This window comes from Chelmon rostratus, chromosome 17 (genome assembly GCF_017976325.1).
Source record: "Chelmon rostratus isolate fCheRos1 chromosome 17, fCheRos1.pri, whole genome shotgun sequence".
Classification (NCBI taxonomy): Eukaryota; Metazoa; Chordata; class Actinopteri; order Chaetodontiformes; family Chaetodontidae; genus Chelmon; species Chelmon rostratus.
This window is the reverse complement of record NC_055674.1, coordinates 17,220,143-17,245,583: the sequence shown is the minus strand read 5'-3', so window position 1 is coordinate 17,245,583 and position 25,441 is coordinate 17,220,143. Positions and strand designations below refer to the sequence as shown.

Here is a 25,441-nt window from a genome sequence, read left to right as displayed (position 1 = left end):
CTACAGTGAAAGATTTAGATAGGAGTGAAGACCATCTGCATAGTTTGTGCGTCAGATGAGAAAATACCACCAATATAAGAATATCTGCAACTTTCCCATTGGGAGGGCTCGTTGCATAGTAACTTATCTTCTTGTCCCGAGTAGCTTATACAATATATTAGCTTACGATGGAAAATGAATGATTTTGGGAATACTAACCATGTTTTTTTTCTGAAATTCATAAGTCACAAAGCCTCATCTCAGCCACACAAAGGCAAAAATCTCAAGATCAAAACACAAACACATAAATGAGGAATAGAGACACTGATTTAAATGCAGTTAGAGAATATTCTTTGACGTTTTCAACCATCTAGTGATCTATGCTAAATCAAGAAACAGAGAGGTATGTTGCAATCCAATTCTACGGTCAATGTTTTTTTATTCATACGATGAAATATGCTCAGGCATGGAGAACTATAAAATCGTAAACATCGTAAAATACAGAAAGTAAGAGAGAAAGTAAATCAGAATGGTTTTATTTAAAATTTCACTACAAGAACAATGAAGAAGAAACTGATTTAAGGTTTAAACACAATGGCATTTCAAGCAAAAATAACTTCCCTCCCAGCCTTGTTTACATGAAACCAAACACATCAGAATTTAAATGACCTTCACAGTGGGTATGACTAGCTGGAATGACAGGCCTGATGTAGAAACAGCTAACCTCAACTTCCTACTTTTGGAGTTGAGTGCAAAAATACAAAAAAAAAACCCCAGCAAAAAACAGAAGAACAAATGCACTACAATATGGCCCCTCTCAATGTATTCTCCTTTATCCCCTTGTGTTAAAAAGGAGTAAAGTACAAATACTGAGCCCTATTAGGGCAGCTGAGGATGGAGGTGAAGCTATCAGCGATTTGTTTCTGATGCAGGTGACTGAAATAAGACAATGCTGCTGTGGGGTTTTGACAGATGGAGGCTGGGTGAGCACCGATGCTCAACAGAAGTCCAAAAACTGCACTTAACCAGAACATCCTCTACATCCACAGTGGGTGCATTCAATGATCCTTCCCTGCAGAGAAGAAAAACAACAACAACTGGATTTAGACAACAAGGACACACAGAGAATGAACAGACCATCTTATGGGCCATAATGTCTCCTTTTAGGAGGTAACTGGATAACTGTCATTATTTCCTTTATGAAGTCCCTGGTTTCTAAGAATTTCTAAAATGTTTGTTTTTGTTATGCTGCTGTCGGTTTTTTTCTATCTCGACAAGGATCAGGTAGACTGATGGATAAAATTTTAAATCCTACATTAACAGTCTCCAGTGGATGAATCCTGACTTTCCTCTGGCGCCTCCAGCAGGTCAAAGTTTTTACTTATTCTGTTAAATACCTCAACATCTACAGGACAGACTGCACCAACACTTTGTAGATACATTCATTTAGCTCAAAGCACAGCCTCAAGTGCCGCTTATAGTCACACTGTTTTGTGATGGCAGTGGTGAAATTTTGTAATTGTCCAGTCGTTGAGCCTGAGATACTCTCTGGTCCAGTGAGACATCTTTGAGTGTTTCAGTATTGTGTTTATCTCACTTGGCCAATTTTCCTATTTGTACTGTCTGCACTCACATCTGTACAACAGCAGGAATGTAAAGCAAAGGTGCAGCCCAAGTCTTTAAGACATATCTAATATAAAGTTCTCACTGGGATTGTTTTTCAGAAGTGACTTTAGCGAGAATCACTAAAAATCTGTGACTTACGACTTCCAGCTTGCTCTTGGGGACTCTACAGATGCAGTTGGTTCCAAAGTTGGTGTCTCGTGTTTGGATGCAACGCAGGCAGCACAGGTTCTCATAGCCCTGCTTCTTCCACTTAGCAATCAGGTTCTTGTCTGCATAGCCTTCTTTTATACAGTACTCATACAGCTCTGTCACGAGACATACACAGAAAAGGTACACTGATTTGACATCTACTACACAGAGTATAACGATGAATGGGTTTCATATGTCTGATAATGTGCAAATACAAAACTAATACAAAAATGATTCTTGCAATGGAGAAAAAGCTTAAACATCTGAAATAACTGCAGATGGAAAATGCATTTGCAGAAAATCTAATAAACTTCAGATCTGATTCAACTCACAGAACTGTATTTTAAAATCTACTTGAGAAACCAAATATGTCATACTTGATTACAAGGGAGGATTATACCAAATATTAAAGGGAGAGAATGGGAAACATAAGTTTCCAAGTAGTTCAATAGGTCGAGTGAAAAGTCTGTCTACCTCTGCTGATGGCTTTCCTTTTGTAGAAGAGATCGTAGATGTATCGACTCCGCTGATGATGCAGCCTGAAAATTGGCCAAAGAGACTCCACCTTTCGCTTTCCTTCATGAGGCTCTGTTTCAGCTGAGAGGAGAGGAAAATTAGAAAATTTAGCTTTGGTAAGCAGAAGTTAAAATCAATGGCGCACTGGGTACCGGGGCACTTGTCTTGGGTACTTAATATACCTCTCTGGGCTAGGTGTGAATAGTGCCGGGGATAGTGATTCCACGCTTGATGCAGTCCATTAATCTACAACAACAGTTTGGAGCCTGTCTGCAGGGATTTACTTGCAGTCAACCACAACAGAATTAGTGAGGTCAGCCACTGATGTTGGGCAATAAGGCTCAGATGACCTTCCAGAACATCTGAAAAGTGTCGGATGGTGCTGAGGTCAGTGTTCTGTGCAGGTCATTTCTTCCACATCAAACTGGGAAAACCATTTTTTATTGACCCGGCTTTTTGCTTGGAGGCATTTTTCCCAAACTCTTGCCACAAAGTTGGAAGGACACTTGTGTCTTTGGCTGCATCTAACGATTATTTTCTTTGTCATTTAATCTGTGTTTTTTTTAGATTGATTGATTAGTTGTCTGTTCTATAAAATATCAGAAAATTGGTGAAAAATGTATCCTAAATATCGTTTTGTCCACAACCCAAAGATATTCAGGTTACTGTCATAGAGGGATAAACAAACCAACAAACCAGAAAACATACACATATGAGAAGATGAAGTCAGAGAATTTTGCCTTTTTTCTTTAAAAAAAATTCTCAAACTAATGATTTGATTATCAAAATAGTTGGCAGTTCATTTAATAGTTATCAATAGTTAACCTACTAATCGATTAATGGCTGCAGCTCCACTTCTGTCTTAAGTACAACTGTACAGTAACATTAACATTCCCCTTAACTAAGCGGAAGAGCCCAAAACAATGGTATGTGGACATTACAGGGCCACACAGTGTTGACCGTATGATGTTTGACATTAGACAGCAATACAGACAAAAGCCAAGCTGAAATTGAAAAACATTTGTATCTGACTGAACTACGGCCGGAGATGCAGACGTTTGATCTGATGAATACGACTTCCCTACAATCGTGTTAATCATCCATTTTCAGAATGTAAAAATACGACTCTTTTCACCAACGCCACCAAAACATTATTCATTTGTAAAATAAAAGTGAATGTTCATCCGTCTACAGTTAAAGAAAATACGAAGTGAAGGCTGAAACGACATTACCACCATAAACTGCACATTGTGCTTAACGTTACAGCCCGACGGCTACGTGTTGTGAGGACCATCGGGATAATCATCTTCTAACGGCTTACCTTCTCTCATTTTCTGATCCAGTTCGTCTAAAGTGGGCTCAATGAGCTCCCAGCCGTCTGGGGGAGGCTTCCGACTCCTTTTTACTTTGGGCATTTTCCTCTGTTTCGTACAAAATAGGACGAAAGTTCACGGTGTTTTCGTTTTGTTTAGCGAAACCGTCTCAGGCGCTACAATTTGTCGTCATATGGTGGGGGTCCATTCACCCTGTCGTCTCTTAATGACATCATCACCCCCAAATAAACATACAATTGATCGGCATTTGATATGTAATTACTTGGTCAATCTTCCCTTAGACTGGAACAGTACAAACGCTTATGTTAACATTCATTTTGGCCATTACAAAGATGTTAGTTGAGATTAAATCAAAGTAAATATATTTCTGTCGCTTCTAACATATTGCATCACTTTAGCAAACTAGTAAATTGCCTTAAGATAAACAGCATGATTTAGGTTATCTTATTTCATAACTCCTGTCATTTAGTCAAGTAGTTGGACATTATATAGAAATATGCGCATTATGTGGTTTATAGCAGCAACTCTGTTTATTAAATGCTTAAAAAATCTTTGTATTGAATATTTTTTGAAAGGCAAATACTTGAACTACTCAGAGTATTGTGTTACTCATCCCGACTGTGAGTTTAGCCAGCTGTCAGTTCGTGTCGCTGCTTTAACACTTATGTTTTGTGCCAGTATTTCCTTGTCAGTGACTTTATAATAAAGGCTTCGTTCGACAAAATGCCCAGAGGAGGTGAGAATGATTTTATAACCTGCGAGATTTTGTTGAAGTCATTATTTGTACATCTGTTAGCCTGCTGTTAGCCACCCAACAACAGGCAGCGGTCCAGGCGAAACGCCTCTGTAGAACGAGGATAGTTTCAATAACTTGCATATCTGTGCTTTGGATTGTGTTAAAACAGAAAGCAACAAGTGCTTACCCTGTGTTTGTACACCGGTCTGCCTCTCTTTATAATTGTTCGCTGTTTTTCTGCCCTGTCCTACGATGTGTACGCAAATCTGTGTGCGATGTCATTTTTCATCATGGTCATCGTTGCAGGTAAGAAAGGTGGCCACAAGGGTCGCGTGCGGACGTACACCAGCCCCGAGGAGATAGACGCCCAGATGAAGGCAGAGAAGGAGAGGAAAAAGGTATGTGGGGGGCTGGACATCCAAAGACTGCTCAATCATGTGCCGCACAGGGTCAAGCGTGTGTAGCTTTTCAAGTGAGTATTGATCGATATCAAAACATGCTAGATCCTACACGTCCCACAATGCAACACAGTAGCGTCTTTCCAATGGTGAGAGTAAATTATGTAACTGAGTAAACTGTGACTTTAACATTGCTGGAGTGGCCTTAAAAAGACCCAGAGCACTACAACTGGTGATGGCACTTATTAGCACTCCACCAGCCAGATGAGAGGAACTGGTGAATCAGCTGCTGTGGTGTTTGGATGGAGTAACAAAAAGCATACATAGGTGTTAAATGGTATTCCCTGTTGTAAATACATATGCTTTACCTGATGCCTTGGTTTATAACGTTCTCTTGTGTGTGGCTGCCTGCTTGGCTGTCATTTATATGTTTTAGCAAGAGCAGGAGGCGGAGGAGGCGGGTGCAGCTCAGAATGACATGGCAGAGGAGAAGCTACCAGCATCAGGATCAGAGGACAGCGATGATGAAAATTCCCTGGTACGGCCCCACTGCCTCTGTCATTCCTTGGCTCTATTACCACACGCACAGTGGTATATATAATAAAGTATTTCTTATTAGCATTTTATTTTATGCAGAACCTTGTATCCCTTCTGCTTGGCAGTTTCTTATGGTCATGTAGTTAAGTCATTGTTTGCTACATTCAAAGCATTCACTTTATACTGTATGATGTGTTTGCAGAGGCGGAGAGCAGGCGTGGAGGGCTTGATAGAAATCGAGAACCCCAACAGAGTGGCTCAGAAGTCCAAGAAGGTGACGCAAATTGAGCTGGATGAGCCCAAGCAGCTATCGAGGAGAGAGAGGTGTGTGTTTTGTGTCAGAACATATCAATCAGTCACATTTGCCATTGGTGCGGAATGGGAACTTTATTTTGAAAATAGGGTATTTATAAAAAAAACATTTTAACAATAGAAATTTCTTTTCATGTGATTTGGAGTACCATGGAGAAGTATGAAGCACTGAAATGTAAAAATGTTACGTTTAAAAAAAGCATACTACCAGCATATTTTGTAAAAGGATAAAACAGCTAAATATACAATGTTAACACCCTATTCTGAAAGTGTTGTGATGGTGGGACACAAGAGAATGAAGGCACAGTGTCATATCCTAAGGAAAGTCCTGCATGAGAAAGTTAGGACATGAACACGAAAAGTCTAAAGAGCGCGTTTGTTTCTTTATTTTTTACTTTCACTTTCCCTACCTTGACACACAAACGCACACACGCACACACTGACACAGAGAGGAAATTGAGAAGCAGAAAGCGAAGGAGCGCTACATGAAGATGCACTTGGCAGGGAAGACAGACCAGGCCAAAGCTGACCTCGCTCGCCTCGCCATCATCAGGAAACAGAGAGAAGAGGCGGCAAGAAAGAAAGACGAAGAGAAAAAAGGTAAGGAAAACGTGTAACAAGGTCCTTATCGTATTACATATTGAGCGCTCCAAGCAGGGAAAACAATACACGGTTTATTACCTGATTAGAAACGTGGCCACGAAGGCTTACTTTCATTACAGCTGATAAAATCGACAGTTGTCATTTTCAGCTAGCAAAGTCCATTAAAGCCTGAGTTTGTTTACCTGTGTTTAATTTTTTTTTTAATTGGAAAAAAAAGAAAGTGACTTGAACCCCGTCATCATTGCAACCTGCATATGTGCTGTACAAAAATTGAAAACTTGATGACAGCAGCAATAGGGGCCTGAGACCTAGCAAACAGTCAGTCGGGGAGTGAGGCCAGTAAAGTAGAATATGGTTTGTAATCCGCCCCTTTTACATGCAGAGCTCAAACAGCAGCCACAGTCTCCACACTGCCACTGTTCACATGTTCATGTTCATGCAGTGAGTCAAGCTGATTGTTTCTGTCTTTTATTTCCCACTTACAGCAAAAGAAGCAGCAGCAGCAGCGGCCAAAGGAATGAACTCCCTCTCATTGAAATGATGCACAGTATATATCAGAGGCACTTTCACATGTTCATGGACTGGCGCAATATATATTTGACTATTTTTAAAGGAGGAGCTATGATGTTGACATTACTGTAACGAATGACCATTTGGGAAAAATGGTTGAGGAGACACCAGTGGAGAGGGGTTGTGTATATTTTGGCATGGAGTCATGACCTCGTTAATCCCTCTGGGAGGTAAAGCTACATTTGAGAATACGATGGTCGTCATGTACACTTGGAATGAACCTCTTCTAACCTATGATCTTGTACATGGTATTAATAATGGTATCTTTATCATTGTATAATTCCAACTTTGCTAACTGAGCTTTGCCACCATGTTTTGTTTTGTTTTTTAGGCGGGGGGGATGGGGAGATCTTACATTGTACATAACAGACTCATGAAAATATTTCAGATTAATATGATGAAACCAGTAAAATGTGTGCATGTCTTTACTTGCTCTATTTACCTTTGAGAACACTATCACAATTGCTTTAGAGCAGGCTCTAACAGTCTCAGGTACAAGAGTCCACTGATATGAAAGTTAGAGTCAATATAGCAGATGTTTATTTTGGACTAGTAGGAGGAGAGTCAGGTGGTGCAGAGAAGGCTTTAGAGGAGTAAAATGTAAACCCTGATATCACTAGTAAATATGATCAATAAAAAACAAAGAATTTAGAACTACTGCAGTTAAAGATGTTAAGATGATGATGAACATATCAAGTGGTACATGAAGGAGTTTTTTTTTTTTTCAGATTTTATTAGCTATACAGGATGAAAGTGTGAGATATAGTTTCTGGGCCAGTATGTACAAAGCCTTTCAGAGTAAAGTTTCAATCTTAAGTGCATCAAAATTCTAAGGATTGCACAAACTTGCTCTAATTCTTTAATTAACAATAAATGTCATACATAAACTTTCCTAAGTTTAAGAATTGGCGCACTGAAGTCCACTGGTCTCTGACGTCAGCTAAGAGGGACTGGAAGAGCCAGCAGCTACACAGTTTCCATATTTTGGAACTGGATTTGTCCCAATCCCCACCCTCCCTATACAACACGAGAAAGTTCCTGAATTTGGTGGATTCCACATTGATACAATGAATTGTTCAAATTGGTCACATTTACAGTGTATTAGTTATGAAATGTGCTGTATGTTGCACATCAGCTGACTGACGAGAATTCAGGTGGGTTTAAACAAAGAATTTTAAAGAATCTAAATATATAAACTTGCAGAAAAAGCTGTTTATGTATATGTTTTGATCCTTGAGTTCTTTGTTTTGGGAAAAATAATTAAACATACCATTAGTTCACATGGAAGCATCTAATAAGACCTCCAGAGATTGATCTCACTTAAAATAGTTATTATCTTTATCTTTAACTATAAATGAATAAATATCAGTACACTAAAGTGTGTGCAAGCATTGCATACGTCAATGTTCAGAGCCATTCTTAAGACCATTCTGTACATACCAGTGTTACACCAAATTATTATTGGTGTAGCACTGTAATACTAGTAGTATAATACTACTAGAAATCACTAATCACTACAGGATCATGAAAAAAGATTATGACGCTTTTAATGAAGCAAAACAATCCAGCACCTTGTACAGTACCTGTTTCAGTGGTATTTGTTGTTACCGGGTCCACATGCAGAGGATGGCAGTAATGCGTCAAACATGCTGTTTAACGTAATCAAAAAACAGGAAAAGAAGAAGAGAATGAAGCGATTGGATTGGTGGAAAGTTTGGCGGACTTTATCCCACGTAGAGTAGCTTTTTTGTTTCGAGGCTTAAGCCCCGTGGTCTGATTTCAGCTCAGTCCTACCAGTGACAGCGGAGGAGAGAGTCTCCATTCAACTGGTGAGTTAAATAACTAGTTAATGTTTAATGGTGACAAGAAAACTCGAATACAGTGAAAATCAATGTCTGTGTTTTCAGAACCTTTCAAGAGGAAAGAATCTACTAATTTTAAACTAACGAGTTCGCTTTTAAACGTCTTATTTGGCCATTTGTTTGTTTTCCCGCGGTGTTGGAACTTAACGCACCACTGAAATGATATGAATGCTAGGAGTTTGCCAGCTAGCAACTTCGGGTGTTTCCTGTCAAAAGTAGAAAGCGAGCTAAGAATTTAGTTGTACTGAATGCTCACACGCGGATATTTTTAACGTTTGTTACACGGTAAATTTTCACACAGCCCACCTCACTAAAGATTTATCAAACGTTTCCACTATCACAATCGTTATGTTCGTCCACTGCTGCTAACTTTCTGGGTCAGTCGACCAGAGCAGATTATAACGTAAGTTAATAAATGGCTAGCTGTTGAGCAGCATTGACAGATGCATGACTGACCTGTGGTGACTTAACTCTGCAGCCTCATAAAGATTTTCCAAGTATAAACACAACTGTAAACTTCAGGGAATTGTGATTGTGATCTGCGAATTGCACAATAGTATGTGTTATGACAGTCTCCACAGCTTATCAGTCTGGTTTAAAGTTTATCTGGCCGAGGAGTTGCGGCACTGCTGCAGTCAGCACAGCTGCAGCTGCTGCATGGCTCCTCCACTGTGTGAGGCTGAGGACAACATGATAATGCATCTGTATGGCAGAAGCTAGTTTGTCTGCAGCGCTCATTGTTTACTCTTTTATATGACAACCACAATATTTTCTCAACGCAGCTTTTTATGTAGGAAGATTTATCCTTACTCGGACATTGTTTTTATGTTTTTTTTCTCTTTGTGATTCCTACCTTATCCCCGCATAAAGAATCATCTTCCACTTTGCCTGACCAGAGAAGCAGCGATCATGTCTTCAACAAATGGCCACACTGTGAGCAAAGAAACGTGGGATTCGCACAACAAGATGATGTTGGAGCCTCTGTCTGTCAACGACTCGGAGGTTTGTATTCATTAGATTTTAGAAACATGTTATCCATACAAAATATCCATGTTCTGGAGACTGCTGTAATGATTCAGCGGGATCGGCAGTACTGACAAACCTCTATAAAATATTGCTGACAGGACAGTTATTTTTGGTTATTTTGTGCATGAGGTTGGTGTTGACACTGTAGTTAATAGAGTTGCGACTAAAGATTATTTTCATTAGTCCAGTTATTACACATTTTTTTCACTGAAGAACTTATGTGACAAATTTTTTGTTTTTGAAAAGTACAGTATTTGTGTATGTTTGTGTTTCAGGTGTTTACCATCATAAAAAAAGAGAAGCACAGGCAGATATATGGTCTGGAGCTCATAGCGTCAGAGAACTTTGCCAGCAGAGCTGTTCTAGAGGCTCTGGGTTCCTGTATTAGCAACAAATACTCTGAGGGATATCCCGGGCACAGGTACAAGATTAAATAAGTTTGAAGCTTTATCCTATCTATTTATAAACAAATCTTTAGAGCAGTAATGATCAGTGTGATCATAAGTGATATGTGTTCAGGTATTATGGTGGTACAGAGTTTGTTGATGAGCTGGAGACACTCTGTCAGAAGAGGGCGCTGGATGTCTACTCTCTGGACTCAGACAAATGGGGTGTCAATGTGCAGCCATACTCAGGTAACAAATAGTGATTCAACATATTAAATCCTCTCAATGTTTTAAGTGTAGAGCCGGGCTGATGTGATCAATTTTTTCACTTGTTCACTCCTCTATACTCTTTTTTCATTTCCTCTCATTATAGTTTCCCTCTTCTTCCTCATTCCTCTAACTTGTCATACTTTTGTTTTCATGCTTCTCTTTAAGGCTCACCTGCTAACTTTGCTGTGTACACGGCCATCGTGGAGCCCCATGGCAGGATTATGGGACTAGACCTTCCTGACGGAGGTCACCTGACACACGGCTTCATGACAGAGAAGAAGAAAATCTCTGCAACATCCATCTTCTTTGAGTCCATGCCTTATAAGGTACCAAACCATTGCATGCATTGAGTTGAGTTGAGTACAAATTTCTATATATATGTATATAAAAAGAATATAAATTAAACCAGGCGTAGATAGCTACTGGATAGATGGAGTAGATGGAGAAAATAGATTTTAATAGACACTATGCATCCAAAGTCAAAGATTTCAGTGGATTAAAACGCAAATGATGAAACGGTGTACAAAATAAACAGAACACATAAGATTCAAATGTGGGGAAAAACCTAATAAAAAATGTTTTAATTTCAAATTAATTTCAGGTTGTTTCCGTCATTAATGGGCTTATGGCCAAAGCACAGTCCTTTAAATATTTTTGTGTTGTGCTTATGTTCTGTTTATCAGATGCAGCTGTTTTGATGTATTTGATTTGACATGGTTTTCTGATTTTTAGGTGAATCCAGAAACTGGCTACATTGACTATGACAAACTGCAAGAAAACGCTCGGCTGTTCCACCCCAAAATCATCATTGCAGGTTCTTTAGTACATACACATACACATACACGTACACACACACACACACACACACACACACACACACACACACACACACACACACACACAGTGTATGCTGACTTGTGTGCATGTCCAAAGAACATGAAAACCATCCCATTTACCTCTTTTTGTCTTTCCGCTCTAGGAACAAGCTGCTATTCCCGCAACCTTGACTACGCCCGGATGAAGCAGATCGCTGATGAGAATGGTGCCTATCTGATGGCAGACATGGCTCACATCAGTGGACTGGTGGCTGCAGGAGTGGTGCCCTCACCCTTTGAGTACTGTGACATTGTTTCCACAACAACACACAAGACGCTGCGTGGCTGCCGTGCTGGCCTCATCTTCTACAGGAAAGGTAGGAATGGAATAATGCTGCTTTCACTTTCCTGTTTTGTTTTGTCATATGTAACATATTTGTCTGCATGGGTACTTTCACTAACTTTCTGTTTTTCTTCCCTCCTTTTCCCCCCTCCAGGTGTTCGGAGTGTGGATGCCAAGGGGAAGGAGATTCAGTACAACCTAGAGTCCTTGATCAATCAGGCTGTGTTTCCAGGGCTGCAGGGAGGACCACATAACAACGCTATTGCAGGTACATCTTGCACTCAGTTTTTTCTCCACTGTCATTGAATTATGTCTATCTCATATCTATCTCATATCTATCTCATATCTATCTCATATCTATCTCATATCTATCTTATCTATCTCATTTCGGTCATGTTTTCCACTGGCAGGTGTTGCTGTAGCTCTAAAACAAGCCAAGTCACCAGAGTTCAAGGCCTACCAGATGCAGATTCTTGCTAACTGCAGAGCTCTATCCAGTGCCCTTATTGACTATGGCTACAAGATTGTCACTGGTAAGTGCCGCAGTGCCACCATGTATCTTTAATGTCAGTTGTCAGTGTAGAGAAGCTAATTGCATTTACCACAGAGAAAATAATGACTAACCGATTTTTATTCCCTCCTTAATTTAAAGCATTTGGACATATTATTGTCAGTGAATAAAGTAGGTTGAGTTAGTAAGGCATCCTGCCTGGTCAGTTTTAGTCTGCTCTGTTAAGGCAGTCAGATTAATTGTTTTAGCATTGATAATCGAAAGATCCTTTGAGAATTTAGTTAGTTTTCCTCATTATTATTCAGTGTGTTTCTTATAACATTACAAGACAAAGATTGTGGATCTTTCTTTTGATTACAAAATGCCAAGTTCAATTGGAAAAAAAAAAATTCTTTAATGAATGCAGTGCACTTCTCTAGCCTTGAAAATAGCCCTGACTTTAACTTAAATATTCATACCTACATATTGAATCTGTTTGCATGTTGTTTCATATGACAGCAGTTAAAATATGTATTTATATATATATATATATATATATATATATATATATATATATATATATATATATATATATATATATATATATATATATCCTGTAAAGACAGAGTGATGATGTACCATGGATGATGATACAAAAAATGGGATTGCTGATATCACTTAAATGCTTCATAGTCCATGTCGTGTCTTCTAAAACCCTTTTCTTCTCTTCTTTGCAGGCGGCTCTGACAACCATCTGATCCTGCTGGACCTGCGCAACAAAGGAACTGACGGAGGACGAGCTGAGAAGGTTCTGGAAGCCTGCGCCATTGCTTGTAATAAGAACACCTGTCCAGGTAGTGTGTGTGTGTGAGTTTTAGCACTGATACGCAATGATACATGCAGCTTTGTTTGCATACCAGTGTATCCTCTAGCGTGTGTAATCTTTGTCTCTCTGAATGATTCCTGTGAATATCTGTTTTCCACAGAGTGCCAGTATTAATTCTTCCACATGCATGTGTTTGTATAGGGGATAAGAGTGCTTTGCGTCCTAGTGGTCTCAGGTTTGGCTCTCCAGCTCTGACCTCCAGGGGCTTGGTGGAGGACGACTTCAAGAAGGTGGCTGATTTCATTCACAGAGGTAATTCTTTTTTTTTTTTCTTTTTAATTTCTAAGATATTCTCTGACAAATGTGTATCAGTGGAGGTAGAACAGAGTATAAGGTTACTGGTGCTAAAAGTCAGTCTACACCCTAAAAGACGTTAAAGCCATCCACTAAACCAAAATGGCGAGGGGGAAAAATCAAAACACGATTTTGCATAAATTAAATAGCTCTGAAAGCCCTCCCTGCTCTCCTGTCTCTTGCAGGTATTGTGCTGGCCTTAGAGGTGCAGAGAAGCCTGGATCCCAAGGCCCCTCTGAAGGACTTCATTCAGGCTCTAGCTCAAGGAGAGAAGTTTCAGCAGCGAGTGGCAGAAATCAGAACAGAGGTGGAGGCTTTCGCTGGTCAATTCCCCATGCCTGGCCTTCCTGAGCTGTAGAGGCTGCCACTTTACACACTGATGGCTTCTAGACTGATGATTGTAACAAACATTATGCCAATGTTGATGGTGTGTTGTTTCATATGTATGCTTACTTTGAGCGGACACCTCTTAAATCTGTCAATGCTGAAATCGAGATGCTTCCTCTTGACTTCACAACAGCTTTCTCTTGACAAAGACTTTTTTTTCTTAATCAAAAGATAAATTTGCATACTTCATTGTCCACCCTGTTTAGCATTGCTACAGTGCTGTTTTTAGATTTGGTTGTGTTTTCTACTGTAGACTTGGTCTCAGATTTTCCAATCACACTTAAGCTTTAATCTTGTCAGAAGTCAGTTTATTGTGAAGTTATTGGAAGACTGTAGCACAAAGAATGATTGCTTCTTTCATATGTGCACATTCTATATCAAATACTGTGTACATATACAGTATAATAAATATGAAGATTCAAGAGTCTTTATTGTCATTGAACATGTTAATGAAATTTTCATTGCAACCCCCATGTTAGGAACAGATAGTAAGAAAGATAAGAAGATTAGAAAGAATAAAATTAAGAAAACTACAATAAAATTAAATAAACATGCAGTAAAAATATTTGTAAAAGCAATTAAAAATATAACAGAATGAAAATATACTAAGGCAATAAAATATACTAAACAATAAAATATGGAAGTGAAATGTGCCAACAGAGTAAAATATACAAGCAGGATAAAATATACACAGTGAAATGTACCGACAGAATAAAATATACCAGTGGACAATAAAATATGCCAATGAAAATGGAATGTGCCAATATAGTAAAAAAGAATATAACTGTAAAGTGAGGTGTGCAGTGGTTCACAGTTCTCACAGTCTCTCACTGCAGTGAGGGGCTGCAGGGGGTAATAGCTCTAACAGCTCTGGGGAAGAAGCTGTCCCTCAGTCTGTTAGTGGTAGTGTGGATGTTCCTGTACCGCTTTCCTGATGGTAGCGGTACAAACAGTGTGTGGCCCGGATGGCTGGGGTCCGTGGCGATGGATCTCGCCCTCTTCCTGACCCGGCCTTCATATATAGAGTCTATGTCAGGAAGGGGGCAGCCCACGATGCCCTGTGTGCAGTTTTAACCACCCGTGCCAGTTGTTTCCTCTCCTGTGCCGTGCAGCTGCCATACCACACTGTCCCACTGATAAATAATAAAACCACATTTGTTACATTTCATTAAAGTATCCATAATGAATGAAACAACAGCTAGAAAAACAGTTAATCACAATGTTCTAATTCATCCTGAGGGGAACATGAATTTTATGCAAGTCCATCCAATAGTTGGGACATTTCACTCAAAACCACTTTCACTCAAATGTAACCTTAATGATGGCACTAGAAGAAAAGTCAGGGCATCACCAGAGTCATTAGGATTCATCCTCTGGGGATCATGGCAATTCACTCAGTAGTTGTTGGTATATTTTAGCCTGGACCAAAGTGGTAGATGACTGAAAACTGTCCCAGGTAAACTTATTCAACCATATGAGGACTTACAACTACCTGTAGTCACTAAAATATGAGGCAGCATTAGACAGACTGCTTCTGCACAGCTCCAATGAGATGAAAAAAAAATGAAGCAACCTTGCATATTGCTGAGTTCTATTTCAATGATTTCTTAAGTTATTTCATTTGTTGGTTAATTTATAATCTAACTTCATTTCATCATATAATTATGCATTTCATTGCCTTATTTAAACTGAGCACTTTGGAACTGTGTTGATGTTAGGAAAAGACTGTAACCTACTTAAGTAGAGTCAGTCAAACTGAATCAGTATCTTAGGAGAGCTTCCCTGTTTTCATCTGATGGTCCGGCAGAGAGAGGCGAACAGTATGAGGGGCACCGCTGTTTTCAGCTTTAACAACACTGATGAAATTCCAGTGAAACCTTGAAACAAATGTTTGCTGAATAGCTGACTGGCAAAGTACATATACATGTCAATCCAAGATCATTGTGGAGTGAAGGTAATTGCTGAATTTAGAGCAAATTATTAATTCAAGAGCGTCAAGTCCTAAACATGTACTTGAATTGTTCAACAGTACAAACGATTAAATGGAGAGGACAAATAACTTTTTTTCCTCCATGATGCCTGCTAGGTGCCATGTATTTCTTCTATGTGACAAATTATTTGTCCACTAATTTATTCCTGTCATAATATTAACAGTCAAGTACTAAAAAGGTACTTTTTTTCATAAATGTGCCAAAAAGAACATGAAGAAACAGAAAAAAGACCTTTTTGGCTTTTAGTCAAATTGCTTTGAGGGGGATAAAGGTGTGTTTTGTGGACCTTGGATCCAAGAACTCAGTATTTCTAAAATCCTGGCTACGGCCCTGTGTTTTGTCTCTAAATAATCTGTTTTTACAGTCTGTTTTTACAGTTATAATTTATCCTAGAAATGATCAATGAGTCAATTCAAATCAGAGGTAACTCACACTCAACGATCACGCCACTCGAGGATCGTCTAGTCTTGCCTTATTCCGTCAGGTCAGAGGTCGGTCTGCGCGCCTCAAGTCAATCCAGAGAGAACAAGGAGCTGTCCGTGACAAACTGAAAGTTACAGATCGACCAATATTCAGGGATTTTCTTTAAAACATTCCCGTAAAGCTACAGAGAGCACTATCTGTTGTGGTTTCTCACCAGGGAGCTTTTTGTTTAAGCTTGTCGGTTAGCCCAGCTAGCCTCGTTAGCCACTTTAGCTGGCTGATGAAGAAATTACCAGCTAACCAGCTCCACTCCATGCTTGCTAACTGAAACTTAGATTTGTTTGATCGGAGGACCGCAAACTAACGCAGACATGCAGGACATACTGGCTAACGTGGATCATATCAAGTTTGACCTGGAAATCGCTGTGCAGCAGCAGCTTGGCGCACAGCCTCTGCCCTTCCCCGGCATGGACAGTAAGTGCTTGGAAGCTAGCTGGTTATTAGCCGTATGTAAACTAAAATCAACTGGCGGTCTAACTGATAACGGCAGTTTGACACTGGCACCTGACTATTCATGTTAGCTTTGTGGACCCTCAATCCCATTTCTTTACTAGGGTTGTATTTCTTTGCTAAGGTTGTATTGATGTGTGTCCCCACAGAGTCCGGATCTGCTGTGTGTGAGTTCTTCATGAGAGCAGCTTGTGTTAAAGGTAAAAACACACTTCAACAGCTCTGCGCGCGCGTGCATGTGTGTATGTGTATACGCATATGATTAAAAATGGTCAAATGCAGCAGCAGAGGCAGATTTATTCTCACTTTTAGTCTCTAGTATGAGTCAAGCTTCACTGGATACTACAGCTCCCATAATGCAGCCAATATCATCTTTATCATCATCATCATCAATTATGCTGCTGTTAATAATGCTGACCTCCAGGTGTTCCAGGCGTGCCACTCCAGATGTAAACAAAAAACAGAGTTACAAGTGCACAGTTTAACTCTGAGCAGTGCGGCCTTCTTGCATGTATAAACGAAACAGGGGAGGAAAAACGACACCTGAGGCAACAGACGGCTGCATACATTTTATTTCATGGCACTTTTATACTTGGAAACATATTTAAGTATTCCATTTATTATTCTAATTCGTGCAAATACTGTTATCTGTCTACAAATGCATCCTACCCCCGTCCCCTATTGATTGAAATGTACAAGAGAAGAAATTAATTCCATGACATCGCAAACAAAATAAATGAAATTAAATAAAATATTAACTATTAACTTTAGACAGACATCTAAATTTAAGGCTAAACATATTAGATAGTGGTAAATATACACTACTTACCATTGCCTTTTATTTAATGGTTAACCATTTACAAAGTGTGCTTCACAGTGGGCTGCCATTATTTTGTGATGCCAGCTGCCTTTTCATGAAGTCGGGGTAGATAGATTTCTTAGTTTACAAGCAGAAACTCCATCTTTGAATTGAGTTCCATTGTACATTTTCTAGTAAGAGGTTGGAAATTTTCGAGCTCTATTATTCTCACACGGTGTCACAGTAAACAACTAAATGTGTGATTTGTTAGTAGAAAGCTATGTAACAAAAGCAACAGAAGGTGATCATTCCTGTTGACAAGCTATGTGTGGAAAAAGATTACCAATCAGCAAGACTGTGGCTGCTCAGTGTGTATGAATTAGGAACATTGTGCCATCATCTGTTGTACCTTTTCTTTGTTTTCCACTCCACAGGTGGGATGTGTCCGTTCCGTCACATCAGTGGAGAGAAGACGGTGGTGTGTAAGCACTGGCTCAGAGGACTGTGTAAGAAGGGAGACCAGTGCGAGTTCCTCCATGAATACGACATGACCAAGATGCCTGAATGCTACTTCTACTCCAAGTTTGGTTCGTGGACTCGATGTTTCACAAAGATCACACGGAGGATCTGGGCGACTGTTCTCGCCCAGGGAGTATTCTGTTGACGTTTTGTTACTCTGTTGACCCTCGCAGGCGAGTGCAGCAACAAGGAATGTCCATTCCTGCACATCGATCCCGAGTCCAAGATCAAAGACTGTCCCTGGTATGACCGAGGCTTCTGCAAACACGGTGAGTTCTGCTCTTAACGTAGACTTTCCAGCAGTAATGATATTAACAGCTAAACATACTCTTTTCTCTCTGCTTTGGATCTTCTTCTGTCGTCCTGTCTCAGGTCCTGACTGCAGACACAGACACACAAGAAGGGTGATCTGTGTGAATTACCTGGTGGGCTTCTGTCCAGAAGGAAAATCCTGTAAATTTATGCAGTATGTAATCCTTTTCATGTGGTTTCGACACAGCAGAAGCTGTTTTGTTGTTTCACTTGTGACTTCAGCATTAGGTTTTGTAATTAGGGATAGCTCTCACTCTGCCTTATTTCCATGGCATGAGTTATGTAATCTGGTAAAATATCCTTTAGCTGAAAATTGAGGCAGCAGTACAGTAAAAATAACTTGGATGTGGTGTAGAATTAACGGTGAGATGTTCCTCTACAGCCCTCGTTTTGAATTGCCTATGGGAGCTTCTGAACAGCCTCCTCTTCCACAGCAAACCCTGAACCAGACAAAGGTAACACCCAAGTACACACAGCTGCTGACATATAAGATAGGCCACCGTGAGCACGTAGATCCCTCTCATTCATTCAGGTAGCTCAAAATTCAACGATAAACACTCTCTTTGCTTGTTACCCGCCACAGCCTGTGCCCACCATCGGCCGCTCGTCGCTCTCTCTAATCCAGCTGACCAACTCCAGTCCAGGCCAGCGGCCGCAGAACCACGCACCGATGTCTGCTGCTCAGCAAAATAACACGATTGGCAACAGAGGGCCTCGGCCACTGGACCAGGTCACCTGCTACAAGGTGAGTCATCTGATCAGCTAATGAGCCCTTGTGTTCAAAATCTGTTTCAGACACCAGTCTCTGACTGTAGTCGTACTTATGGAAGGTGGCATTAGTTGCCTTAAAGCAATAGTTTGGTATTTTGGTGAATAAATTTACTCACTTTGTCTGAGTGTTAGATGATCAATCAAGCAGCCGTTTTAGGGTATTTTATTTCTACACATGCATAATTGCTGTTTCTAACTGTTACTGTAATTATATAGAAGCTTTTTTAATGCTGACAGAAAGACAAAAGAAAAAGGGAGTTTGATAAAATAAATGAAGATCATAATGATGAAAATACATTAACTAAAATTTGCATTTTGTTTTCATCATTTCCTAAAAATTTCAAATGGGTTTAACACATTTATATAGAAATGAAAACCCAAGCCTCATATGCCTACACTTCATTTATACTCTTATGTCTCTGACAGTTATATTTTTTCTTGGCTGGGAGCACCGCTGGTGATCTGACAACTGCTCCCAGCTCAGAAATACTCCAGCACATAACCACATGACAGTTCACTCAATTCCTTTTCACAAAAAGTGAGATGTAACATGTTAATTGGTGATCTTTAGAGATCCTGGTAGGCATATTTTGTTACCTTTGGCAAGAAAGCGTGAGTATTATGTCCTTAGAGGGAAAAAAAACAGCATGATCTTCTATGCATTTTGGTAAACTAACCAAACTTTTCTCCATCTAAATCTAAATGTTTGCTTTTAATCAGGAGTTGTTAACATGATTCTTCTGTCTTTCCTGTCTGTAGTGTGGTGAGAAGGGCCACTATGCCAACAAATGTACTAAAGGCCATCTCGCCTTCCTGAGTGGACAGTAACCTTCATCCTTGAGGTCACCGCAGTGCTGTAGCTCAGCCACTCCCACGTGGGCAGAGGAGAGGAAGCCCCTTTGCTCCACAGGCTGAAAGACTTTAACTGCCATTGTTGTGTGTGTCACTACAGACACTGGCAGAAGGAAAGATAAACAAAGCTACAATTTGTAATTTCTGCCCACCGTGGATGCATAAAAAAAAGGGGGGGGGTCACAGTCTGTGTGGCTGTGGTTGAATGACTTGTGGGCTAGTCTGCATAGTTTTCTACAATGTTTGTACTTTTCAGCACACTGAATATTTAAATGTACATCACACCCAGGGTCCAACAGAGGTGCAGTGCAGGAACATGGTGCTGCTTCTTACAGGATATTCACATTCACTCTGGTCATGTGACTGCATCAGTGACACCAAACCAGTGCTTCAATTCTGCTAATTCTAGTAAGTCTTGACAGTGTAAATTAAATAAAAAAAGTGATAAATGCCAGTGGGAATGTAAATTAATGCTGTAATCAATCTGGTAGAATTAATCAGAACCCAAATCCATCCTACAATGGTTTGGATTGTTCATTTTAAACTCTGGAAGTTGTTCATTATTTACCAGTTGTGCATTGAGGCCCTGTATTAAATCTCAATACACATTATTCAATTTTTACTGAAGAGGATGTGAGGGGGTACAGCAGTTTAGCTCAGAATTGCAAGGTATCTGAGAGGATGCATTTCATGGTTTTGGACAGTCAGAGGAAACAGTCTGAACATATTCTCTTAATCTGCACAGTGTGTACAATAAATGGTTCTTGTTAGAGATTAACCTGTTATGTACCTGATACTTTCATGTCACTACAACACCGAGCTAGCCTCAGTTTATGATGTGTTATACGAAGGTGACACAACTCTATGGATTATATAGCCTACTATAAACCTGATAGCTGAGAATTCTAACTTAACAGCTGAATTGTAAAAGCAAACACATGATACCCAACAATAAATCTTTATATTGTTTATTGGTCACAACAGTCACATATTCAACACAACAGAGAGCTGAGAGTAGAAAGCGCAGGGAGAACAAAGAGATTCAAGTTCAACCCCTGAAGGTCTGATGGCTGCTGAAGGGCCTTAGTGGTACTTCCTCCAGCGATCATGTTCTGGAAGAGAAGATCCAGAAATCAAATGTAAGTCTGTTCTTCACATTAGTGAGGTACTGAAGCTAGTTTGACACACACCGGAGTTAAAAACTAAAATATTAGATGTGACATTTACGCTTAGAAAAACAACTTTATAGTAAAAGGTTGAACATCCCAAACAGGAAGTAGTGGAGTGTATGCATTTCTTACGGATGTGGTCGTAGCTCCACAGGTAGCTGATTGCTATGTAGCCAGTCAGCAGCATAGCTATACCACCAATGCCTCCCTTCTTCACATTGATGTACTTGTTGTAGTATCTATCGTGGCCTGGAAGAGAAGGAGAAAAAAACAAAACATAAACTACTACAGAACGACATCACGCTATTCAGCATCATCCTCAAATTATAAACCATGTCAGTGGGCAATCTTAATGAGCTCTTAATTAATCCATCTTCCTCCCCTTCGTTAACTATTAGTGAGGCTGTATTCACAAAATATCTTATACAAGTACCCTCCTAAATTTCACTAAAAATGACGTTTAAAGTTGCTTTTAACAAATCTTCATTCTTTGATGAGGTATTTCTACATATTGTGCCAGTTTTACCAGGCAATCCAGCGGTGGTCATTAAATCATCTTTATTTACTGTAGTTGGTGATTGTTTAATGTACACTTAATGAACTGTTGAACAAACTGGGTGTAATAATAATTTGGCTGTCAGAAGGTGATACTAACTCAAGAGTCCTCTGAACGTCTCTCAGTCCTCACAGATTTGAAGTTGGTTTTGGTGCTAAAAAGCTTTGTGAATCACTCTTAGACTCTTATTTTAACACTCATTCGTTAAATTAGAGGCGGAAGCTGAGGAACCAAAATCAGTAGCAGAGAGTTCACCCCTGTGCAAAGGTTTTTTTTTCGGATCCTCACCCCTGCGGATGGCTGAGATGATGCCATTGGGACTGAAGTCTCGACCTCCAACCCAGGTCCCCAGCTCTCCCAGCTTCACATCCATCAGTCGCTTCTCGGTTACGGGAACTGGCCACAAGTGGAGACAGCAATGACAGTTTGATTACATGTAGTCCATAATGAGCAAAGCATGCTGTAGCTCTGGTAATGTGCTCTGAATTAGGCAGGGGGGTAATTAATCAGCCACAGCTCATAAAACGGTATTTGCAGATAAAAAGAAAAAAAAGTAAATGGGCCACAGCTGAAATGACTGATCACTTAACTGATTAATCAACAGTTTCATCACCGATTGGTTTACGTGTTACTGAAGATATTTGACTTTTAAACAGGCAATGTTTAGATGTCACCTTGGACTCTGAAGTCTTCTTCACGATTCTATACATGAGACTTAGATTATCGGCAGATACCGAAAATAATCATTAATTGTTAGCCTGTATTCTGCAAGGCAACTTGGTCGACAACTCCATCCTCTGGAAAGTTGGAAAACAAAAGTACTCCATCCAGTCGCTCATATTTTCACTCAAACACACCAACTGACTCGCTTGTGACTTTCCACCTGAACTGTGGGGCCACACTTCACATTCACCGGGTGTGTAGCTACTTTACAATTATGAATGAATGTATGATATGTATGAATGTATTCTTCGCCCACCGTTCTAAACACACTGTCAGGCAAAGCACTGTCTTTCGTATTTAAACTTACTTTAGGGTTTAGATTAACATGATAATATCAGAGTTTGCGGTAGGCACTGTGCTTTACGGCTACCGTGCAAGCTTGCTAAAAGATACCATTACGTAACTTATTAATGCAAAGGGAACTGTTTATAAAAGCTTCTTCCAGTCAAGTCAAATCGAAAGTCTCTGATGTCTGAAAATGACAGTTAAATGTTCAGAGGCGGCTCGCAGAGTAATTTTAACCGTAAAACTCGCAATGACACGCAAAGTCCTTGACGTGACTCAAAGGATTAAATGCGGCCTTTGGTCAAACAAAGACCGTCAAGTGACTCACTGACGGTTAGTCTGACAGAAAAAAACACACAAAGTCTGCGAATACGTAAAAGTATATCAACAATAAAAGATATAACAGAGAAGATTTGTCTTTTTTTTAGCAGAGGACACGCTATTTTACCTGGTCTGTCCGCCATCTTGACTGTTGCAGAGAAGTCGCAGCAAGGAATGATGGGAATTAAACGGAGGAAGTGCATTATGGGAGAAGATGTAGTTTTTTAATTTATCCGCTTGAGGGCAGCAAAAGAAGTAAAACCACACATCTAACAATAAGACCGAGAGGCTTTTCAATCACTGCACCACGCACAGAACGACGACAAGCTGCAGGCAAGCTGCGTTTGAAGAGCGTATTTGAATACATGTTGCCAGTTTAGCAGGAACACTTCTGAAAACCACCCCGCAATAAATCCTCCCTTCATGAAGGCTGTAATGTTCAGTTATGTTGAAAATCAAAGCGCGATGCCCAAAATAACTGGAGTGAGCTTTTTTTTAACCATTCTATCAACTAAACAATTACTTAAAAATATTGAGGGAGTATTTAATAAACAAAATAACTGCTGACTGTGGCCCTTCTTATGAACTATTTACATACTGCAGCTCATGATGGGTTACAAGCAGTGAGCCATTAACTTTAAATGGAGGACTAACCCTAACTCTTTACCTTACCCTTATCCTAAACCCCAACTGTAACCCAGACCTGGGCTGGTTGTGCATTTTCAACAGAAACACTACTGAATGATCATGGAAATGTTATAGGAGTATTGTAGAAATACTACCAGCACCAGTGTCTCTATGATCCCTTCGCTCTCCCACGACTACACAATGCTACTTGTCAATCACGAAGGTGACACAACTCTATGGCGTATATAGCCTACAATATAGTATATAATTGAGTCCTCATACCATATATTTTAAAGAATATTATAGATCCAAATGAAACTGACAAAAGAGCGGGACTGAGAGAAAAAGGTGCAATTACAAATCCATCTGCTGCTTCAGCACCACGGACAGCACCATGGAATTATCAATACGCAGCACAGTCAAACTGCTGATATTTCAGAGTCATGGCCGGGGCCATATATTCTAACTTACACAAACATCAGTCAGATAAAGGATCAATGAATCAGGAAGACTAGACTAACATATTCAGCTGAACCGCCCCTCTGATCCTGCACTCTCTCTGCGACCAGTGGATGAGAGGGGGGGTGGCAGGTTACCAATGGGGATGCATTTTGGTCATTTTGCTAACAAGGAGGATTGCATCTCCACTCGAATCACCTACTTGCTACCAGTAGAAAGTGCTTAATGTTGAGGGGGAAGCACTGCCCTTGCACAGCCTTGCTTTTTGTGTTTTTGTGTGGACCGACGCCATTGATGATAAATACAAATGTAGAGTTTTCATAGTAAATTTTGCATTTATACATTGACACAATCCAGATTCCAAAAACAGCTGGGACACTGTAAAATATATTTGCAAACAAACTGTTTTTACAGACAATAGTTTTCCAAAGTGTTCCCAAGTCAATGTAGTAACATCCTTTATCCAATCATGTGTTCACAAAGTGGTGAACCTCGCTCCATCCTCGCTTGTAAACGACTGAGCCTTTCCAGGATGCTCCTTTCATATCCAATCATTAAATATATTGTCTTTGTATTGTTTTCAATTGAGTACATGTCACGTGTATGTATACGTTTTATTTACATTTTTAGACAGCGCCCTTACCTTTTTGGACTCAGGGTTGTATATGTTCAACATCATAATATCATTTGAAAAGGTATCTAAATAGGTACGGTTATCTAAATTTTTTGTTGCACCACCCGGTGTTAAACCTCTCCCTCCTTCAAAAAGCACAGCAGCGTGACCTGAAGGGTTTACTACTCTGGTGTCTCCTGATGCTCTATCAGAGGAATCATTTTTTTCAAGGGAACGCAGCCAATCAATGGACAACACAACAGCCAGTAGCACTGCTGTACATAATATACCTGAAGATATACTTCAGATCTCACCCAGCCTGGTGTGTGTGTGTGTGTGTGTGTGTGTGTGTGTGTGCGTGTGTGTGTGTGAGTGTGTGTGTGAGTGGTAGAGGTGGAGCTGTGGTAGTTCAGGTCCCTTCTCAACACGCCCACTGATCAATACACCCCCTGTATCTCATCTCTCTCCCTCTCTCTGTCACACACACACACACACAAACACACACACACACATTGAGTGAATTAGGGTGTGTAGTAGTGGTTTTGGCCTTCATCCAAGGCTGAGCTGCAACCTCTTTCCTTTATTAGACTGATTTTTCCTGCTTCACTCTAATGACTTTCATTAGATGGAGGACTCATATAGATGTCCAACACCCACTCTGTTTTTTTCCCGTTTGTCTCTTTCTGTGCTTCTCTCTTTCTCTCACCACACACACAGGCCCATTTGATTACTGTTCAACATCTCTCTAATTTGGATACTTTTTATCGTGACGGTAGAGTACATGCAGTTTATGTTGTGTGTGCGCGAGTGTGTGGGGGGAGGGTGACGTAGGCGGATACATAATCGTGTGTGTGTGTTGAACATGGGTGAATCTTCACCAGGTTTAGTCTTTGATGTTGATGATTCAGCTCTCTTTCCTGCACGTTGACCCAAATGTTTCTCTTCAGTGTTG

At 40.0% G+C, this 25,441-nt stretch overlaps 5 protein-coding genes across 6 annotated transcripts; 3 read left to right on the top strand and 2 right to left on the bottom strand.

The window, feature by feature from the left end:
- Positions 1 to 499: 499 nt before the first annotated feature.
- Positions 500 to 3,805, bottom strand: bud31 (BUD31 homolog). The gene is made up of 4 exons (XM_041957651.1): positions 3,632 to 3,805; positions 2,269 to 2,391; positions 1,744 to 1,910; positions 500 to 1,051 (listed from the first exon to the last, which is right to left on the bottom strand). The coding sequence occupies exons 1-4, from the start codon at positions 3,723 to 3,725 to the stop codon at positions 1,001 to 1,003; spliced, it is 435 nt and encodes a 144-aa protein (XP_041813585.1). The 5' UTR covers positions 3,726 to 3,805; the 3' UTR covers positions 500 to 1,000.
- A 447-nt stretch (positions 3,806 to 4,252) lies between these two features.
- On the top strand, positions 4,253 to 7,360 carry pdap1b (pdgfa associated protein 1b). Its single transcript, XM_041957475.1, has 6 exons — positions 4,253 to 4,380; positions 4,687 to 4,778; positions 5,215 to 5,316; positions 5,518 to 5,639; positions 6,076 to 6,227; positions 6,716 to 7,360. The coding sequence occupies exons 1-6, from the start codon at positions 4,368 to 4,370 to the stop codon at positions 6,769 to 6,771; spliced, it is 537 nt and encodes a 178-aa protein (XP_041813409.1). The 5' UTR covers positions 4,253 to 4,367; the 3' UTR covers positions 6,772 to 7,360.
- Positions 7,361 to 8,527: 1,167 nt separating this feature from the next.
- On the top strand, positions 8,528 to 13,981 carry shmt1 (serine hydroxymethyltransferase 1 (soluble)). Of its 2 annotated transcripts, none has more exons than XM_041957006.1 (12): positions 8,528 to 8,629; positions 9,533 to 9,664; positions 9,964 to 10,109; positions 10,208 to 10,323; positions 10,510 to 10,670; positions 11,077 to 11,158; positions 11,324 to 11,536; positions 11,657 to 11,770; positions 11,913 to 12,035; positions 12,730 to 12,846; positions 13,020 to 13,130; positions 13,358 to 13,981. In XM_041957006.1, exons 2-12 carry the CDS (start codon positions 9,572 to 9,574, stop codon positions 13,528 to 13,530), a joined length of 1,449 nt encoding a protein of 482 aa, XP_041812940.1. In that variant the 5' UTR covers positions 8,528 to 8,629; positions 9,533 to 9,571; the 3' UTR covers positions 13,531 to 13,981. The 2 variants fall into 2 exon arrangements, with proteins under 2 accessions (XP_041812940.1, XP_041812941.1); XM_041957007.1 differs by having other exon boundaries at positions 8,612 to 8,629; positions 9,559 to 9,664.
- A 2,059-nt stretch (positions 13,982 to 16,040) lies between these two features.
- Positions 16,041 to 20,943, top strand: cpsf4 (cleavage and polyadenylation specific factor 4). Its single transcript, XM_041956727.1, has 8 exons — positions 16,041 to 16,447; positions 16,633 to 16,683; positions 17,717 to 17,869; positions 17,975 to 18,070; positions 18,174 to 18,267; positions 18,496 to 18,568; positions 18,697 to 18,858; positions 19,644 to 20,943. The coding sequence occupies exons 1-8, from the start codon at positions 16,345 to 16,347 to the stop codon at positions 19,710 to 19,712; spliced, it is 801 nt and encodes a 266-aa protein (XP_041812661.1). The 5' UTR covers positions 16,041 to 16,344; the 3' UTR covers positions 19,713 to 20,943.
- On the bottom strand, positions 20,699 to 22,961 carry atp5mf (ATP synthase membrane subunit f). The gene is made up of 4 exons (XM_041956728.1): positions 22,918 to 22,961; positions 21,750 to 21,857; positions 21,038 to 21,154; positions 20,699 to 20,848 (listed from the first exon to the last, which is right to left on the bottom strand). The coding sequence occupies exons 1-4, from the start codon at positions 22,931 to 22,933 to the stop codon at positions 20,820 to 20,822; spliced, it is 270 nt and encodes an 89-aa protein (XP_041812662.1). The 5' UTR covers positions 22,934 to 22,961; the 3' UTR covers positions 20,699 to 20,819.
- Between the last annotated feature and the right edge of the window lie 2,480 nt (positions 22,962 to 25,441).

Bases quoted from the DNA above. Each gene is read 5' to 3' on its own strand.
- bud31 (XM_041957651.1), bottom strand. From the start codon at position 3,725: ATGCCCAAAGTAAAAAGGAGTCGGAAGCCTCCCCCAGACGGCTGGGAG. The intron at 1,911-2,268 runs GTAGACAGACTT...GTCTCGTGACAG, and splicing joins AAGGAAAGCCATCAGCAGAG to AGCTGTATGAGTACTGTATA. The intron at 1,052-1,743 runs GTAAGTCACAGA...TCTTCTCTGCAG, and splicing joins CCAAGAGCAAGCTGGAAGTC to GGAAGGATCATTGAATGCAC.
- pdap1b (XM_041957475.1), top strand. The intron at 5,317-5,517 runs GTACGGCCCCAC...ATGTGTTTGCAG, and splicing joins GCGATGATGAAAATTCCCTG to AGGCGGAGAGCAGGCGTGGA. The intron at 5,640-6,075 runs GTGTGTGTTTTG...ACACTGACACAG, and splicing joins CAGCTATCGAGGAGAGAGAG to AGAGGAAATTGAGAAGCAGA.
- shmt1 (XM_041957006.1), top strand. From the start codon at position 9,572: ATGTCTTCAACAAATGGCCACACTGTGAGCAAAGAAACGTGGGATTCG. The intron at 9,665-9,963 runs GTTTGTATTCAT...TTTGTGTTTCAG, and splicing joins TGTCTGTCAACGACTCGGAG to GTGTTTACCATCATAAAAAA. The intron at 13,131-13,357 runs GTAATTCTTTTT...TGTCTCTTGCAG, and splicing joins GGCTGATTTCATTCACAGAG to GTATTGTGCTGGCCTTAGAG.
- cpsf4 (XM_041956727.1), top strand. From the start codon at position 16,345: ATGCAGGACATACTGGCTAACGTGGATCATATCAAGTTTGACCTGGAA. The intron at 16,684-17,716 runs GTAAAAACACAC...TCCACTCCACAG, and splicing joins GAGAGCAGCTTGTGTTAAAG to GTGGGATGTGTCCGTTCCGT. The intron at 18,859-19,643 runs GTGAGTCATCTG...TCCTGTCTGTAG, and splicing joins ACCAGGTCACCTGCTACAAG to TGTGGTGAGAAGGGCCACTA.
- atp5mf (XM_041956728.1), bottom strand. The intron at 21,155-21,749 runs GTGAGGATCCGA...CTTCTCTTCCAG, and splicing joins CATCTCAGCCATCCGCAGGG to GCCACGATAGATACTACAAC. The intron at 20,849-21,037 runs GTAAGAAATGCA...CTTCTCTTCCAG, and splicing joins GTGGAGCTACGACCACATCC to AACATGATCGCTGGAGGAAG.